The 18,596-nt window shown below is 43.6% G+C and overlaps 2 protein-coding genes and 1 long non-coding RNA gene across 9 annotated transcripts in view; 2 read left to right on the top strand and 1 right to left on the bottom strand.

Annotated features, from left to right (window-relative positions):
* The window catches only part of itsn2b (intersectin 2b), a 48,019-nt gene extending 38,813 nt beyond the window's left edge, over nt 1–9,206 (top strand). For 4 of the 5 annotated variants that reach the window (XM_063007643.1, XM_063007644.1, XM_063007642.1 and 1 more), the window contains 10 exons: nt 454–560; nt 973–1,156; nt 1,307–1,405; nt 1,499–1,666; nt 4,294–4,506; nt 5,518–5,639; nt 5,729–5,811; nt 6,579–6,662; nt 6,757–6,930; nt 8,338–9,206. In XM_063007643.1, the coding sequence (XP_062863713.1) occupies nt 454–560; nt 973–1,156; nt 1,307–1,405; nt 1,499–1,666; nt 4,294–4,506; nt 5,518–5,639; nt 5,729–5,811; nt 6,579–6,662; nt 6,757–6,930; nt 8,338–8,495 (1,392 nt within the window). In that variant the 3' untranslated portion in view covers nt 8,496–9,206. Of the gene's footprint in view, nt 1–453; nt 561–972; nt 1,157–1,306; nt 1,406–1,498; nt 1,667–4,293; nt 4,507–5,517; nt 5,640–5,728; nt 5,812–6,069; nt 6,097–6,578; nt 6,663–6,756; nt 6,931–8,337 lie in introns of those variants that run through there. The other variant, XM_063007645.1, reaches the window with a different exon arrangement.
* Nucleotides 259–8,443, bottom strand: LOC134325449 (uncharacterized). 2 transcript variants are annotated; one of them, XR_010014296.1, is made up of 5 exons: nt 8,319–8,443; nt 6,564–7,686; nt 5,698–5,757; nt 5,502–5,613; nt 259–1,677 (listed from the first exon to the last, which is right to left on the bottom strand). It is a non-coding gene; the product is annotated as an uncharacterized LOC134325449 (long non-coding RNA). The 2 variants fall into 2 exon arrangements; XR_010014297.1 differs by having other exon boundaries at nt 5,698–5,754.
* A 1,871-nt stretch (nt 9,207–11,077) lies between the features above and the next one.
* On the top strand, nt 11,078–14,597 carry pfn4 (profilin family member 4). 2 transcript variants are annotated; one of them, XM_063007808.1, is made up of 4 exons: nt 11,078–11,223; nt 13,089–13,223; nt 14,165–14,270; nt 14,372–14,597. In XM_063007808.1, exons 1-4 carry the CDS (start codon nt 11,191–11,193, stop codon nt 14,398–14,400), a joined length of 303 nt encoding a protein of 100 aa, XP_062863878.1. In that variant the 5' UTR covers nt 11,078–11,190; the 3' UTR covers nt 14,401–14,597. The 2 variants fall into 2 exon arrangements, with proteins under 2 accessions (XP_062863878.1, XP_062863877.1); XM_063007807.1 differs by lacking the exon at nt 11,078–11,223 and adding an exon at nt 11,755–11,966.
* Nucleotides 14,598–18,596: the final 3,999 nt, after the last annotated feature.

The raw sequence follows: 18,596 nt of genomic DNA, 5'->3' as shown, positions 1-18,596 counted from the left end.
TGATCCACCACCTGAATAATACCTACTCTGTAGTGGTCCTGTTGGGGTCCTGACCATTGAAGAACAGGGTGAAAGCAGGTTAAAAAGTATGTACAGAAACAGAATGGACTACAGTCAGTAATGGTAGAACTACAAAGTGCTCCTATATGGTAAGTGGAGCTGATAAAATGGACAGTGATGTTATAGCTGATCAGTGTATATGGACAACTGGCCATGACCTTGATGAACATTTCAGTTCAAAACCATGCACACTGAATGTAGCATAATAATATGTGTTTACTCTTGGAAGGGATGTGTATGCCATTAAGTCTTGAGATTTAATGATTTGAAACAGACAGTAGCCCCTGTTTTCCACTGTTGCATTTCAACAAGCTAGGAGGTTGTATAATAACCAATATTAATTATTAATTATTAGACTAAAGGTTTTTAAAATGTGATTTTTCTTGCTTTAAGGTGTTTCAGAAGCCGATGACCGAGTCGGGACGGCTCACGGAAGCCGAGATGAACATGATTTTTGTCAACTGGAAGGAGCTCATCATGTCCAACACCAAGCTGCTCAAGTAGGTACTCTGCACCTAACAATCAACGCTGCACCTCTGCACTTTTGGAAATTAGAAGGCGAGTTCCAAGAAGTCATGATTTAACAAGTTTGGTTTGAAACTTCGCTTTGACCTAACCCCAATTAACACCTTTGGGATGAAATGGAACTGCCTGTTGGGCCTCCTCGGGCAGCGTCAGTGCCTGACCTCACAAATTGCTCTTTTGACTAAATGGCTCCAAAATTTGGAAAATCACATCAGACCAGCCTGGCCAGCATCTGAAACCAACCAGAACCAGCTTGAGTGGCATCCACGCTCTCTTTTAGTCTAAAGAGTTTGAGGACACCTTCTCTGGATTACTGCTGAATTATCAGGCACGACTGTTGATGCTCATCGTTCACTTTCCATGGCTTTCTGTTTTCGTGTGGCGCAGGGCTTTCCGTGTGAGGAAGAAGATGGGAGGAGAAAAGATGCCCGTGCAGATGATCGGGGACATCCTAGCCGCCGAGCTCTCTCAAATGCAGGCCTACATCCGCTTCTGCAGCTGCCAGCTGAACGCCGCCACCTTGCTGCAACAGAAGACCGACCAAGAGCCGGAGTTTAAAGTGTTTATGAAGGTGCGCGCACACTGACTAGAACTTTGACTAGGATTGCTAGGACTGCCTGATGGTGCGAATTAACCAGTAAACCTGAGGTCATTAACTCATTAAGTCATTTTCTTTTAACTATTTTAATTAGGTGTATTATTATAATTTTTTTGTCTTCAGAAAATCGCTACAGATTATCGGTGTAAAGGAATGCCCCTGTCAAGTTTCCTACTGAAGCCTATGCAAAGAATCACTCGATACCCTCTCCACATCAAAAATGTGAGTAACTCCTATAGGCTGCCGTCATGTGACATCAAGATACATGAAAATGTTCTGTACTTAACTCTGTGTGTGTTTGTGTGTGTTTTTCAGATCCTGGAAAGCACCCCTGACAGTCACGTGGATCACGCTCAGCTGCGCCAGGCTCTGGAGAAGGCGGAGGAGCTCTGCTCTCAGGTGAACGAGGGCGTGCGAGAAAAGGAGAACTCGGACAGGCTCGAGTGGATCCAGAGCCACGTGCAGTGTGAAGGCATCACGGAGGTGGGCAAGATCTAACAGCATTCAGGAATATCCAACCTTTATCATTCGTTCACTCATTGTCTGTTTTACCACTGCTTATCCTGGTCAGGGTCACAGTGGGTGCAATTCACTTGGCGAAAGGTAGGAAACACCCTGGTCAGGTTGCCAGGTTATCACAGGGTAAACACGTACACTTGTGTATATATATATATATATATATGTGTATGTGTGTGTGTGTGTGTATATACATAGCAAGTGTGTGTATAGGAAATACATAGCAAACACTGATATATACTGTATATGAAACTGATATATATGGAATGAAAAACGATATATATGGAATGAAAAACGATATATATGGAGTGAAAACTGCTATATATGGAATGAAAAACGATATATATGGAATGAAAAACGATATATATGGAATGAAAAACGATATATATGGAATGAAAAACGATATATATGGAATGAATTGTTTTATTCCATATATCTTTCAGTTTTCATTCCATATATATTTCAGTTTTTATTCCATATATATTGTTTTCATTCCATGAAAATGAATGATATATAAGGAATTAATTTTTTCATTCCATATGTATTGCAGTTTTCATTCCATATATATCATTTCATTCCATATATATATAATTTTCATGTCATATATCGAGTTTCATTCCATATATATCGAGTTTCATTTCATATACAGTGTATCACAAAAGTGAGTACACCCCTCACATTTCTGCAGATATTTAAGTATATCTTTTCATGGGACAACACTGACAAAATGACACTTTGACACAATGAAAAGTAGTCTGTGTGCAGCTTATATAACAGTGTAAATTTATTCTTCCCTCAAAATAACTCAATATACAGCCATTAATGTCTAAACCACCGGCAACAAAAGTGAGTACACCCCTTAGTGAAAGTTCCTGAAGTGTCAATATTTTGTGTGGCCACCATTATTTCCCAGAACTGCCTTAACTCTCCTGGGCATGGAGTTTACCAGAGCTTCACAGGTTGCCACTGGAATGCTTTTCCACTCCTCCATGACGACATCACGGAGCTGGCGGATATTCGAGACTTTGCGCTCCTCCACCTTCCGCTTGAGGATGCCCCAAAGATGTTCTATTGGGTTTAGGTCTGGAGACATGCTTGGCCAGTCCATCACGTTTACCCTCAGCCTCTTCAATAAAGCAGTGGTCGTCTTAGAGGCGTGTTTGGGGTCATTATCATGCTGGAACACTGCCCTGTGACCCAGTTTCCGGAGGGAGGGGATCATGCTCTGCTTCAGTATTTCACAGTACATATTGGAGTTCATGTGTCCCTCAATGAAATGTAACTCCCCAACACCTGCTGCACTCATGCAGCCCCAGACCATGGCATTCCCACCACCATGCTTGACTGTAGGCATGACACACTTATCTTTGTACTCCTCACCTGATTGCCGCCACACATGCTTGAGACCATCTGAACCAAACAAATTAATCTTGGTCTCATCAGACCATAGGACATGGTTCCAGTAATCCATGTCCTTTGTTGACATGTCTTCAGCAAACTGTTTGCGGGCTTTCTTGTGTAGAGACTTCAGAAGAGGCTTCCTTCTGGGGTGACAGCCATGCAGAATGATGTAGTGTGCGGCGTATGGTCTGAGCACTGACAGGCTGACCCCCCACCTTTTCAATCTCTGCAGCAATGCTGACAGCACTCCTGCGCCTATCTTTCAAAGACAGCATTTGTATGTGACGCTGAGCACGTGCACTCAGCTTCTTTGGACGACCAACGCGAGGTCTGTTCTGAGTGGACCCTGCTCTTTTAAAACGCTGGATGATCTTGGCCACTGTGCTGCAGCTCAGTTTCAGGGTGTTGGCAATCTTCTTGTAGCCTTGGCCATCTTCATGTAGCGCAACAATTCGTCTTTTAAGATCCTCAGAGAGTTCTTTGCCATGAGGTGCCATGTTGGAACTTTCAGTGACCAGTATGAGAGAGTGTGAGAGCTGTACTACTAAATTGAACACACCTGCTCCCTATGCACACCTGAGACCTAGTAACACTAACGAGTCACATGACATTTTGGAGGGAAAATGACAAGCAGTGCTCAATTTGGACATTTAGGGGTGTAGTCTCTTAGGGGTGTACTCACTTTTGTTGCCGGTGGTTTAGACATTAATGGCTGTATATTGAGTTATTTTGAGGGAAGAATAAATTTACACTGTTATATAAGCTGCACACAGACTACTTTTCATTGTGTCAAAGTGTCATTTTGTCAGTGTTGTCCCATGAAAAGATATACTTAAATATCTGCAGAAATGTGAGGGGTGTACTCACTTTTGTGATACACTGTATATCAGTGACCATTGACTGGAACCATGTTCTATGGTCAGATAACACAAAAAAGAGCTTTTTGGCAACAGACATTCAAGGTTTCTATGTATGATGGAAGGCCTGTGTTGATGTGAGGCTGTTTTGGCTCTAGAATTTCATATAATAACCCTTTATACTCATCTTTACCAGGGTACCAATAATTGTGGGTGGTGATTGTACATATTATAGTTATATTATACTGTATATTCATACTTTTGCCAGCTTGGATTTTTTATTTCTTGGCTAAAAGGAAGTCTTCTAAATTGTTTTGTAATTTATTTTTAAAACAGAACCTGATTTTCAACTCCTTGACCAACTGTCTGGGACCTCGAAAGCTCCTCCACAGTGGGAAACTGTTTAAGACCAAGAGCAATAAGGAGCTGTACGCTTTACTCTTCAACGACTTCCTGCTCTTCACTCAGGCCGTCAAGCAGTTCACTTCCTCGGGCTCGGACAAGCTCTTCAGCCCCAAGTCCACCACGCAGTACAAGATGTACAAATCGGTAAAGAGTCTTGATTGAAGCCTTTTGTTCATATGTGCGTAGATAAATACGTCTATATAGAAACTGAACCTGGGTCAGCATTCAGCATAACCTTACATACACTTCATGATTAATAAAGTGTCGTTGGCACTCAGGTGGCGTAGTGGGATAATCCGCTAGCATGCCAGCGCCGAGATTCTGAACTTCTGGGTTGGGTGGATAAGACCAAATTAAAGGGGTGGGGTTATCAATGCTGTGTTAAGGACCTTGGTTGCCCAGGGTGCCTGTACAGAAAGTGGAGGAGCGCAGAGATCAGGGCGTGGCTTGAGATTGGTGGACTGGTTAAAATGCATTAAAAAAAAAGTGTGGACACTTGACCAAAAGTTTGTGGATGTCCCGTAATGTCCCGGATGGCCCATAATTTCAAAGGAGAATTTGTGAGGTCAGGCACTGATGTTGGATGAGCCATACACTGATCAGCCATAACATTAGGACCACTCCCGAAAATGTGCATGGTATCACCCATGCCTAAACACTGTGTTGATAGTAGTGTTTAATACAGCAGATCTGATCAACATGAAGACCTGAGTGACTTTGATAAAGGCTGAATCGTTATGAGCTGGATCAATGCCAGAGGGCATAAATGCAGCCTATGGCGTCTGGTACAGACCAACAATGTAGCTACTGTGGCTCAAACTGAATGTGTCAAAACACACAGTGCGTCAAACCCTTCTGTGTGTGCGGTGGCGTAGTCGCGTGTTGGTCAAGGGGTCTGTCTGATAACCTAGTGAGCTGCCTTGCTGCCTACTGCCTACCTAGACAGCTGCCGAAATAGAGAGGATCCTAATAAGACATCGAACTTATAAAGGAGATTATTTAGACGCACTACTTGCGTCAGCGCCGAGTGGACCCAGTGTTTCCTGTTGGAACCTGATCGTTTGCAACCCTGACCAGAAAAACAGCCGATTAAAATTCAATTCTTAAGCTTATAAGAATGGTTATTCATTATTGTTTACTTCTTGTCCTCGTCAGCCTGTGTTCCTGAACGAAGCCCTGGTAAAGCTGCAGTCCGATCCGTCCAGCGACGAGCCCGTGTTCCACATCTCTCACATCAACCGGGTCTACACCCTCAAGACGGACAACATTAACGAGAGGTAAGATGAAGGAGCTTTGCTCTACGTGGACTCACCATCAGAGCTACATTCTGTTTACCTGCTGCTTTATTGTGCACTTTATCCACTAGGACGGCTTGGGTACAGAAGATCAAAGCTGCTTCAGAGGAGTTCATGGAGACCGAGAAGAACAAACGAGAGAAAGCGTATCAATGTAAGTTCTTCAAGTAGTCATATCCAGTTCCCCGCTTGCATCCTTACTGTGCAGCAGGTCAGGCAGCAAAAAAGACACATATACACGGATCAGCCATAACATTAAAACCACCTCCTTGTTTCTACACTCACTGTCCATTTTATCAGCCCCACTTACCATATAGAAGCACTTTGTAGTTCTACAATTACTGACTGTAGTCCATCTGTTTCTCTACATACTTTTTTCTAACCTGCTTTCACCCTGTTCTTCAATGGTCAGGACTCTCCCAAGACCACTACAGAGCAGGTATTATTTAGGTGGTGGATCATTCTCGGCTCTGCAGTGACACTGACATGGTGGTGGTGTGTTAGTGTGTGTTGTGCTGGTATGAGTGGATCAGACACAGCAGCGATGCTGGAGTTTTTAAATACCGTGTCCACTCACTGTCCACTGTCCACATATTAGACACTCCTACCTAGTAGGTGACTCATCTATTGCTGCTGTTTGAGTCGGTCATCTTCTAGACCTTCATCGGTGTTCACAGGACGCTGCCCACGGGGCGCTGTTGGCTGGATATTTTTGGTTTGTGGACTATTCACAGTCCAGCAGTGACAGTAAGGTGTTTAAAAACTCCAGCAGCGCTGCTGTGTCCGATCCACTCATACCAGCACAACACACACTAACACACCACCACCATGTCAGTGTCACTGCAGTGCTGAGAATGATCAAGTTCTATCATTAATGTATTTTATACGTTAATGTGTAATTCTTACTGTGCTTGTATTCAGCTCGCTCGATGAAAGCCAGTGGAATTGGTCGTCTGCTCGTCACTGTCCAGGAAGCCACCGAGCTCAAATCCTCCAAACCGGGAGGTAAGCTTTGCTGTCTTTAATCCCCTTGTAGGTCTTTCTTACACGCCAGGCTCAGGCTAAACACTCCTGTTTTCTGTGTTTACCTTTGTACCAGGAAAGTGCAGTTCATACTGTGAAGTGACCATGGGGGCGCAGTGCTACACGTCTCGGTCGCTGAACGACACGCTCAACCCCAAGTGGAACTTCAACTGTCAGTTTCACATCAGGGACGTGTATCAGGACGTCTTATGCATCACTATTTACGAACGCGGGCAGTTCGCTCCTGATGGTCAGTCGTGTTTTTCTGTGTGTTTAATGATTATAATTGGGGTGTAGGTCTGTCCAGCTGGTAGAGACAAGCCCATTCAGTCAGTTTATCGCTTCGAAATAAGGCACCTCAGTAGAAGCATTAAGGTATCTAAGAATTTGGAGAGTCTTCTTCTCTGGAGCGTGCAGGAGGGCGTAATATGCTTCTATGTAGAGAGCTCTCGAGGTTTTCGGACGGACCCATAGTTTTAAGGAACTCTTGTGGCTTTCACAAAGCCCTGACCTTAACTTTATTGACCACATTTGGGATGAGCTGGATTGTAGATCGCGAGCCAGGCCGTCTCATCTTGAGCCTTTGCCGTTTTGACTAAATTCCATAAATGGAGTGAAGGCTGTTATAGCTGATAAAGGAGGTCCAGCTTGACATAATATAGCAATCCCGTTGGCCAGGTGGCACAAGCAGGATAATCCCACGCCGAGATTCTGAGCTCCCAGGTTCGAATCTCGGCTCTTCTACCGGTGAGGTGGGCATCCTCTAGCAGGCACAGTTGACCTCCAGAGGGAAGGACCGGGCTAAAGGGGTGGGGTTATCAACGCTGTGTAAGGACCTTGGTTAGAGCGCCTGTACAGCAAGTGAAGGAGCGCAGAGATCGTGGGTACGCAAAGCCGACCTCACACGCAGGTCCACTGAATTATGGGATGCACACATCGGTGTGTGTAAGGCGAATATACACCCTCCTTGGATGCCGCCAGGGTCCCCAGCAGTGGATAGGCTACGCTAAATTGGGATAAAAAGGGAAGAATTCATTAAAAAATAGAAATTCGAACAAACCCATGTGTCAGGTGTCCACATACTTTTGGCTATATTGTGTATGTATTCTTGCAGCAGAGTAATTGAGTCCTGAATTTGTATTTGTTCCATATATGTCTTGACTAGTAATCAGAAAGTTGCCGGTTCAAGCCCCACCACTACCAACTTGCCACTTAAGGGCCCCAGATTAAGCCCTTCAATTCCTTGCATCTGCTAAATGCCATAAATGTAAACGTTCATCAATGCTCGGGTAGCACAGTGGACTGTTGCGCTAAAACACGACCGCTTGGATCTGGGTTCGAATCTGTTAGCTGACTAGGAGTCTACACAGACATGATTGGCTATGTTATGTCTGGGATGGTGGCAATGGATCGGCCCCCCGTTTTGGGTTATCCCAGCATCCAGTGGACCTGCCTTGACCTTAACCATGATTAAGTGGTTGATGCATAGTCCTGTATAGTACTGCAGGGTGTGTAGGACATCATCTAAATCACGTTACACCACGTAAGCAGAATCTACACCCGTGTGACCCCACGTGACTCCTGACTGGTATTAAATATACAGAACTGAAAGATTAGCATATTAACATCACGTCCTACCTCTGTCCTCTTGTAACAGACTTTCTAGGTCGAACGGAGGTTCCCGTGGCCACCATCAAGAAGGATCTGGAAAACAAAGGGGCGGCATCCAAGCGTCTGCTCCTTCACGAAGTGCCAACCGGAGAGGTCTGGGTGCGGCTGGACCTGCAGCTGTTCGACGGCAAAAGCCCTAGATAAGGATGTGGGCACATTAAACAGCTTCCCGAACAGCACACCACACCTCGCCTTAAAGCCTCTCAGCTGCTGCGGAACTCGCTACTGAATGTGTGACTTTTGAATTTCGAGACGCGCGTGTTTGGCACAGGTTCGATTCCCCGGCGGGCTAAGAAGGAAGGAAGGAAGGAAGGAAGGGCAGAAAACGGGCAGCTTCGCCTCTATAGTTTACCACTGGATGAAGAGACGTCTCAGGATTTTTTTTGATTTTTAATACTGTCTATTTTGCTGTACTAGAGGCTATTTTGTCTTAACGTAAACGTAGTCCGATCAGGATTGGCGTTTGATCTTGATTTGATCTCTTGAAGGGAACACTACAGTCTTAATAAAACCTGTATTACATTATACTGTAAATCCGTCGATGCACGAACAGTGACGGCACGTTTGATTTCACCATGGTACAAATGAAGTCATTACCCAGACGTAATTCAGCGACGGTTTAACCGCTGTCGGTTCGTTCACCTTGTATTTATTTTTAATTTATGCGTCTGTGACTATCCACACTTGATTTGAGAAGCTTTGAACCCTGTGGATACGCACCATATGGCCAAAAGTGTACAGACACTCCTTTTACTGTTAAAACCACCTCCTTGTTTCTACACACATTGTCCATTTTATCAGCTTTACTTTGTAGTTCTACAATAACTGACTGTAGTCCATCTGTTTCTCTGCATGCTTGGTTAGCCCCCTTTCACCCTGTTCTTCAATGGTCAGGACCACTAAAGAGCAGGTATTATTTAGGTGGTGGATCATTATGAGCACTGCAGTGACACTGATTTACATGGTGGTGGTGTGTTAGTGTGTGTTGTGCTGGTATGAGTGGATCAGAGTTTTTAAACACCTCACTGTCACTGCTGGACTGAGAATCGTCCATCAACCTAAAATATCCAGCCAACAGCGCCCCGTGGGCAGCGTCCTGTGACCACTGATGAAGGTCTAGAAGATGACCAACTCAAACAGCAGCAATAGATGAGCGATCGTCTCTGACTTTACATCTACAAGGTGGACCGACTAGGTAGAAGTGGACAGTGAGTGGACACGTTATTTAAAAACTCCATACCAGCACAACACACACTAACACACCACCACCATGTCAGTGTCACTGCAGTGCTGAGAATGATCCACCACCTAAATAATACCTGCTCTGTAGTGGTCCTGTGGGGGTCCTGACCATTGAAGAACAGGGTGAAAGAGGGCTAACAAAGCATGCAGAGAAACGGATGGACTACAGTCAGTAATTGTAGAACTAGAAAGTGTTTCTATATGATAAATAGACAATCAGTATAGAAACAAGGAGGTGGTTTTAATGTTATGGATCAGTGTATACACTCCCAAATAATTGGACACATGATGCCCAACGTGCTCAGTCAGGTGTCCACATATTTTTGGCCATGTAGTGTATTAGCCCTAAACTGCCTAATATGTTCATGACTTTCTCCACAATTAGCTGCACCTTCTACATTTGTTTGAATTTACAAATCGACTCTACACATCGACTTCATTCCAGATCAGGATAAAAGCGTCCCGGTGTCTCGTTTTGGTTGGTCGTCTGTCGTCTGGTGGAAGTTCATGCCTTGCTGTAGAGTATGATGTAAAGGGAGTATTTAAATAGAGCACAAATATGCAACTGTGTCTGGGTTGTAAAGCAAATAAAATTCATTTGATGTTTTTATGACTTTTCTTTGATTAAATCAGCAGCACATGTTGCTCTAAGATCTCGATGTACTTTTCTGCATTAATGCTGCATCACAGAAGTGTGAATGACCTTCACCAAGGGCACTGACACACCCACATACCATGACACACCCTGGCTTTTCGTCTTTGTTCCTGAGCACACGGTGTGCTGGAATGCTGAGTCATCTGACCACAATACACGTTTCCACTGTGTGATGGTCCATCCTAGATGCCTCAGAGCCCAGAGAAGTCGACACCGCTTCTGGACATGGTTAACATAAGGCTTCTTTTTTGCACAGTAAAGCTTTGCCAAAGTAATCCCTCACCCATGTGGTTATATCAGCTATTGTTGAGTGGTGGTTCTTGATGCAGTGCCGTCTGAGGGATCGAAGATCACAGGTGTTCAGGTTAAGCTTGCACCCTTGGCCTTTACGCACTGAAATTCCTCCTGATTCCTTGAACCTTTCAATAATATTATGCACTGTAGAGGGAGGAATATGCAAATCCCTTCCAATCTTTCTTTGAGGTTCATTGTTTTTAAACATTTCAATCCTCTGATCATCTTTGCTCATCAAGGACTCAGCCTTTCCTGGATGCTGCTTTTGTACTAAACCATGATCTGAATATTCTCCGTCAGCTTCTTCCACATATGAATGGAACAGACGTCCACACAGAAAGGACCCAGAACGCCTCACCTGGGGATCAAACCCAGGACCTTCTTGCAGTGAGTCGACAGTGCTACCACTGTCGGGCTTGGCCCTTGGCAAGCTGAGGCATGGCTATGGTAACAAACCGCAGATTAAAAAAACAATCACGTTGACCTGTTTGAATGAGGCGCGATCTACCACCATGCACCGTGCAGTCTCAGCTCTGCTATCGGCCGGTTGGGTGCCTACACGGACATGATTGGCTGTGTCTGAGGGAGGAAGGGCCAAAGGGATTCCTCATTGCTGCAGCATTGTGGCCTCTTCTGGCTGGTCAGTGAATGGTGTCTACACAGAGACGGGGAATAAAAGAGGTCAGTGCAGGTGAAAAGAAGCGGTTTGCGACTGCACATATTTCTACTATAAGTAATTCTATAAATTTAAGCAGCTTTTTCTGTTATTACTAAATAGCACGTTTTTAAATTAAAATGTATCGTCATGTACTATTTGACCTTTGATTGTAGATCAGAAAGACATAAAGTACATGACTTAAAGTTAGTAATTGTATACCTACAAAGTTCAGCTCTGTGGTAGGTTTAGCTAATAAACATCTTTATAACGTAAAACATATTTATCAGATAGGTGTACCTAATAAAGTGCTCCTGTGATGAACCGGCGACCTGTGCGGGATGTTTCCTGCATTTCTCCTTATGGATCGGACCCACCGAGACCCTGACCACAATAGAGCGGTGGTTGAAACCTTGTTGCTAGGGACGCTCTGGAAACCGGTGCAGCGCTTTGCTACCCGTTTTCCGCCATAAATCCCGCCCCCTGACTAGGATTGGCTAAAAGTTGTGCAGTCCAGGCTGTGATTGGCTATACAATTAAATCTCGCTGTGACCTGAATACGGGTGTGGAAAGCGGCTTCCTGCTGTCAGCCGCTGTGTAAATATATCGTTGTTAAATTTCGGAACGTTTTTTAATGTTATTTCGACGCGAAATGAACCCTTTTCAAAGTTTAATTAACGATTGTCTTATTGGCACAAAACATGTCAAAAGTGCGGCGCTTCTTGTGGCTAAAACAGGCGATATAACAGCGGTGTCGTCCAAGTTTCACGTAAGTTCATCTGCACACACATCGGTGTGTGTGTGTGTGTGTGTGTGTGTGTGTGTGTTGTGTGTGTGTGTGTGTGTTGTGTGTGTGTTGTGTGTGTGTGTTATAGCTAAATTATGTGGACACTTGACCATGAGCTGAGCCATAATTTAGCTATAATATATACACTGATCAGCCATAACATTAAAACCACCCCCTTGTTTCTACACTCACTGTCCATTTTATCAGCTCCACTTACCATATAGAAGCACTTTGTAGTTCTACAATTACTGACTGTAGTCCATCTGTTTCTCTGCATGCTTTGTTAGCCCCCTTTCATGCTGTTCTTCAATGGTCAGGACCCCCACAGGACCACCACAGAGCAGGTATTATTTAGGTGGTGGATCATTCTCAGCACTGCAGTGACACTGACATGGTGGTGGTGTGTTAGTGTGTGTTGTGCTGGTGTGAGTGGATCAGACACAGCAGCGCTGATGGAGTTTTTAAACACCTCACTGTCACTGCTGGACTGAGAATAGTCCACCAACCTAAAATATCCAGGCAACAGCGCTCCATGGGTATAAAGGTCTAGAAGATGACCGACTCAAACAGCAGCAATAGATGAGCGATCGTCTCTGACTTTACATCTACAAGGTGGACCAACTAGGTAGGAGTGTCTAATAGAGTGGACAGTGAGTGGACACGGTATTTAAAAACTCCAGCAGTGCTGCTGTGTCTGATCCACTCATACCAGCACAACACACACTAACACACCACCACCATGTCAGTGTCACTGCAGTGCTGAGAATGATCCACCACCTAAATAATACCTGCTCTGTGGGGGTCCTGACCATTGAAGAACAGGGTGAAAGCAGGTCAAAAAAAGTATGTAAAGAAACAGATGGACTACAGTCAGTAATTGTAGAACTACAAAATGCTTCTAGGGTCATTAACCTGTTGCCAAAGAGGAGGCATGTGATTTATTTTATATAACTGATTTTATGGACAGTTTGGTAATTTAGGGGTTTCTTTGACAATGTTCTGGTCAGTTAAGTAAATAAAAAGCTCCTAAGCAGAGGGACGGCGTACATAAACATATACTTGTATTCTGTTAAAACTGAGTAAATCATATCTATTGCTTTCCAGATCCATTCCAAGGAAGTGCAGATGTTAACAGATGCCTTCAAGCACTTGGATGCAACCAGAGGGCAGGGCTTATGCTTCAAGGAGAGGAAGTTCAGATGTGTTCGAGCAGACAGAAACTCAATCTACTGCAAATCTGTGAGTATCCTGCATCATTTATTTGGTCTGTACACACGATATGACCAAAGTCAATGCTCATGGTTTTAAAGTGGGATGTCCAGGGGTGTCCGCATATTTGGTCATACAGTGGAGCTCATGGAGCGCATTTGACACAATTATACAACTGTAATCAGTCACCTTGTGTCATTCCTGTATACTTAATGGTAATGTAATAATGCATATTCAGATCAGGCCTTGTGACGTCTATTATCGTCTCTTCTCTATTTTTCTTTGTTTTAATATATATCAGATTTTAGTGATTAATTCTCTGTAACATCAGGATTTTTTATTTTTAAATAAGCTTTAATATTATGGATGGATGGATGGATGGATGGATGGATGGATGGATGGATGGATGGATGGATGGATGGAAGTAGAAGGATGGTAGTGAAGTTAAGTTGTATTCATTGAGCAAACCAAGCTAATTACTGTTAGCTGACAGACTGCCATACTGCAATGCTGTGTGTGTGTGTGTGTGTGTGTGTGTGTGTGTGTGTGTGTGCGCGCGCGTGTAGTATAGTATAGTATAAAGCACTGGGTCATGAGCCCAAAATATGGGACACAGTGATAAATTATAATTAAATCAACAAAATGAAACATGCACAAACACAAAATAAACTTGTACGCAAATGCCCCCTTGTGGAGGCTTTACGTTACATCTTGTAAATCACAGTGCGACCAGATTGCCACCATTTTTATTTATTAACAATCAGGGATGTGGGTCGCTTGGGGAAAAAAAAAAGGTTTGAAAACGCCGGTATAGAGGCTTGGTCACATGACTGTCTGCACTCCTTTCCTCAAGTTCTGCTGGATTTTTACACTTGGCGTACACGGTGCGGGTTGCGCCACTGCTATTCTAATTCCACCCTACGCTTCTTACATCTTCATTCTTTTTCTCCATCGTTTCTGTGTCCATGTAGGGTGGACAGGGCCTGATCTTGGTCAAAACTGCACTGTATGTCATGGTTGCAACCTACACTGAAAGCATGTATCCCAGCGTGTGCGTGGAGGCCGTCGAAAAACTAGGTATTCAGCATCTTTCCTATGAAGTACGAGAAGAATCGAAGGACGGGTCTGGTTTAACGATAACGCTGATCGTGATCGTGTTTTGTTTTTGTTTTTTTCAGCTGAATATCTGCGCGAGAAGGGGAAATGAAATGATCCGACCAAACAATGATTGTCACATCGTAACAAAACACTTGACCCATTCCAGAAGGGACTGTATTAAAACAGCTCAGTCTAATAGCATGTAAACTAGATTGACCATATTTCATCTTTTGGTTTTCAACTGGGTTGGAAGTTTGGTTTGAACTATGTCAATGAACGTTAATAAATAAACAGCTAACAAATGCATTTATGGTCAGATAATCTTATTACTTTCAATAAAAACGTTAATCAGTGGCGCTGTTTTGACAGAACATGGCGCTATAACGGTGTTGACAATAACCTCTATCTTAGTACACGCACTTGTAAACGTTTACGCTGTTTTAGAATCAGGGAGAGACTTTCAGTCCATTGATCTGTAGCTGTTGTGATGCTTTGTGGTGTGAAATGCAAAAACTCCCTCTGCAGCAGTAACGTCTTTACCTGACGAACTCTCTAAGCAGAATGCATGACCTGCATAGCTCACACGTACACTGATCAGCCATAACATTAAAACCACCTTCTTTTTTTTTTACACTCAGTCTGTTTCTCTACATACTTTTTTAGCCCCCTTTCATGCTGTTCTTCAATGGTCAGAACCCCCACAGAGCAGGTATTATTTAGGTGGTGGATGATTCTCAGCACTGCAGTGACACTGACATGGTGGTGTGTGTTGTGCTGGTATGAGTGGATCAGACACAGCAGTGCTGCTGGAGTTTTTAAATACTGTGTCCACTCACTGTCCACTCTATTAGACACTCCTACCTAGTTGGTCCACTTTGTAGATGTAAAGTCAGAGACGATCGCTCATCTATTGCTGCTGTTTGAGTTGGTCATCTTCTAGACCTTCATCAGTGGTCACAGGACGCTGCTCACGGGGCGCTGTTGGGTGGATATTTTTGGTTGGTCAACTATTCTCAGTCCAGCACAACACACACTAACACACCACCACCATGTCAGTGTCACTGCAGTGCTGAGAATGATCCACCACCTAAATAATACCTGCTCTGTGGGGGTCCTGACCATAGAAGAACAGGGTGAAAGCAGACTAACAAAGCATGTAGAGAAACAGATGGACTACAGTCAGTAATTGTAGAACTACAAAGTGCTTCTATATGGTAAGTGGAGCTGAGGTGGTTTAAAGCACACGTACTGACACATCGTTCGTTTTTGGTGTTAAAACAGAGTCGAAACACATTGGACGTTAATGTTGTAGAATTTTAATGTTCACATTCATATCAAGCTTTATTTATTATTATGACATATTGAACAGCATATTAAACCAAAACAGAATCTCGCCAACCACAACTGGCGGTAATATCTTTCATAGAAAGAATATCAGAACAGACGTAAAACACACATAAAGGGAACAAACAATTTGTCACCTATTAGAAAAGGAACTTCAATCTATCATGTCATGCAAAAGACTTTATTATTGGTATTCATGAGGCCTTGTTAAAGGATAATACTGAAACCTAAACAAAAGATCACGTTAGGACTAGAAATAAACCTAATGCAAGTATGGAAACAGTAACGTGAGGTTGCCACAGTGTCCATTATTGTGTTACTATCCAGAAGTTGAAGGTGTGTCTGCTGGCTCTCACACCAACCAGGCGAGAGACCAAAGTTAGTCAGCTAGCTGCAGCCACACCGGTGGTTATAAACATCAGTGCTTATGCCAAGTTCACACTACACAACTGGATGTCTTGTAATTGGGAGTCTTTCAAGTCGGTGTGGCTTTCACACTACACGACTGATCGATGATTGGGGGTTTCACACTACACCATCTATCACCAACTGGAATCGCAGGCGAGCTTCTCTGGTCTCCCAAACTACGTTTTGTCACGAAAACAAACGCGAGAAGTGACGAGTGACCTTAGAATTTGTGTGTGCTGATGTATTCTGATATAAACTATATTATGCCCCTGTCCCACCTTTTTACACTCCTCCCCTGTGTTTCCCCTTACCCCGTATCTTGCGTTCTCATTGGCTGTTCGGCATAGCACTCACTGCCAGTCGGGCAACTCCGATCCAGATATTCAACAAGCTGAATATCTCTCTTCAGTCGCTCGGATTGAGTTGTTGAGTAGTTCACACATAGCGATTGAGAGCAGAGTTTCGATCGCCGAGCGAACGCCGAGTTGCTCCCGAGTCAGCAAATCTTGCGCCGAAAATCTGGGCAAAAATCGTGTAGTGTGAACTAGGCATTAAGTAGGCTTGCCAAAAAATCAATCCCGTTTCCACTTTCACCTAATGCTAAGTTCACACTACACGACTTTCACGGTGTTCAGATGGCTGTACAGTTCACACTACACGACGAACGAAGCTAACCCACACCCCCTCCGACACGTGGGCAGCAGCCGTATGCATCTTGTCACCTACACTTTGACGAGCGCATATATGCGAATCAGCCTTGTGTACGGAGAGACACACCCTGATCCGCACTCTTTCCCCGCTTCTGTTGTGACTAAGATAATTCTCTGACCTCTGTGTCACCTCATATACACCAACTAGGCATAACATTATGACCACTGACAGGTGAAGTGAAAAACACTGATTATCTCACTGATCATCACAGCACCTGTTAGTGGGTGGGATATATTAGGCACCAAGTGAACATTTTATCCTCAAAGTTGATGTTAGAAGCAGGAGAAATAGGCGAGCGTGAGGATTTGAGCGAGTTTGACAAGGGCCAAATCGTGATGGCTAGACAACTGGGTCATAGCATGTCAAAAACTGCAGCTCTTGTGGGGTGTTCCCGGTCTGCAGTGGTCAGTATCTATCAAAAATGGTAAACCGGCAACAGGGTCATGGCGACGCGGGGAGCGAAGGCTGACCCGTGTGGTCGGATCCAACAGACGAGCTCCTGTAGCTCAAATTTGTTGTTAATGCTGGTTCTGATAGAAAGGTGTCAGAATACACAGTGGGGGACCAACACAATATCAGGAAGGTGGTCATAATGTTATGCCTGATCGGTGTATGTACACCTCAGTGAAACAGAAAGTCATGGATTACTGCACAGAAGTTTCTTAGAACTTCTATGGGTGCCAGTAATTAGGATTTGTTCATTCTTGATTCTGGAATTTCATCCCCCCAGTATCCATTTACTTCAGTGGTCCTGATGTTTCGTCTCATCTGCGTATCCATAGAAACGTACAGCTGCAAAAGCATCACCTGAAATCGATCATATCTGGAGAGGCTGAGGATGTTCGTATACTTGCATTAAATCTATTTCTAGCCTCAGTGCTTTAATCTCAGTTAGTCACAGTGGTGGTTTATAGTGGTCTACTATCAATATGATAAAAAGAAAAGGTTTGCAGCACTTCCTAAAGCAAAAACGATCTGCTTTTAACGTTTGCATATCACCACCACATACGATTAAATACAATCTCAGTATCACAGTATCATGTTTCATTCACTGTACGTATTCGTTTTAACATTTGTGCTTGTCATCATTTTAAACATACAAGTTAGACCAGAGTTACCTCTGTAAGGTTGGCAGCCCATATTATTTGTGCTAGTTTGTGCCATAAACATTGTGCCGGGATGTTTTGGAGAGTTGGTTTGGGGTGTAATGTTAGAATTCAATGCCTGAGAAACTGAGAAATGCTTCAGGATCTTTTCACAATATTATGTACGGTAGAAGGTGAAATACCCAAATTATACACAGTCTAGCATTGAGTGTTCTTACACTTGTCCTATATTTGGCCAAATATAGGACAAATTCGGCTTGTAAACTGTTGCAATTGAGTCAATGTGTTGAGCGACATCGTTGTTCATGTAATGTAAAATAAAAAGCCCAAACCAGCACAAATTAATTTCAATACTTTGATTGATTGCTTTCCGAACTAATGTGGCGTATACGTGGGTACTACAATTCTGCGTATACGAGGTCACACATACGACCTAAAGTTTTAGGGCTGCAACCTTTGAGAGTACACACCATACAAAACCCTTATTTAATTTCCACATCATATACAATATTTAAGCCACGCCCCCTTTACCTGCATCTATTTAGAAATACATACTTGCATACCGTACATCGTACATCGATTTCTCACAATACTTCAACTCGGATCTTGTTTATCAGTGTGAAGACACACCATATGGCCGAAAGTATACGGACACCCTTGTTATCTATTGGGTTCGGATGTTTAGAGTTCCTTTCACTGGAACTAAGGGGCCGAGCCCAACTCCTGAAAAACAACC

The sequence above is a fragment of the Trichomycterus rosablanca genome, chromosome 13 (assembly GCF_030014385.1).
Source record: "Trichomycterus rosablanca isolate fTriRos1 chromosome 13, fTriRos1.hap1, whole genome shotgun sequence".
In the NCBI taxonomy this organism is placed as follows: domain Eukaryota; kingdom Metazoa; phylum Chordata; class Actinopteri; order Siluriformes; family Trichomycteridae; genus Trichomycterus; species Trichomycterus rosablanca.
Note: the sequence above shows the minus strand (reverse complement) of the source record. Positions and strands in the feature narration are given on the sequence as shown.

What these genes read in the sequence shown, in the direction of transcription:
- pfn4 (XM_063007807.1), top strand. Translation starts at nt 11,832, where the DNA reads ATGTTATTTCGACGCGAAATGAACCCTTTTCAAAGTTTAATTAACGAT. An exon ending in CGGTGTCGTCCAAGTTTCAC is followed by an intron (nt 11,967 to 13,088) that starts GTAAGTTCATCT and finishes ATTGCTTTCCAG; the next exon opens with ATCCATTCCAAGGAAGTGCA. An exon ending in GGAGGCCGTCGAAAAACTAG is followed by an intron (nt 14,271 to 14,371) that starts GTATTCAGCATC and finishes TGTTTTTTTCAG; the next exon opens with CTGAATATCTGCGCGAGAAG.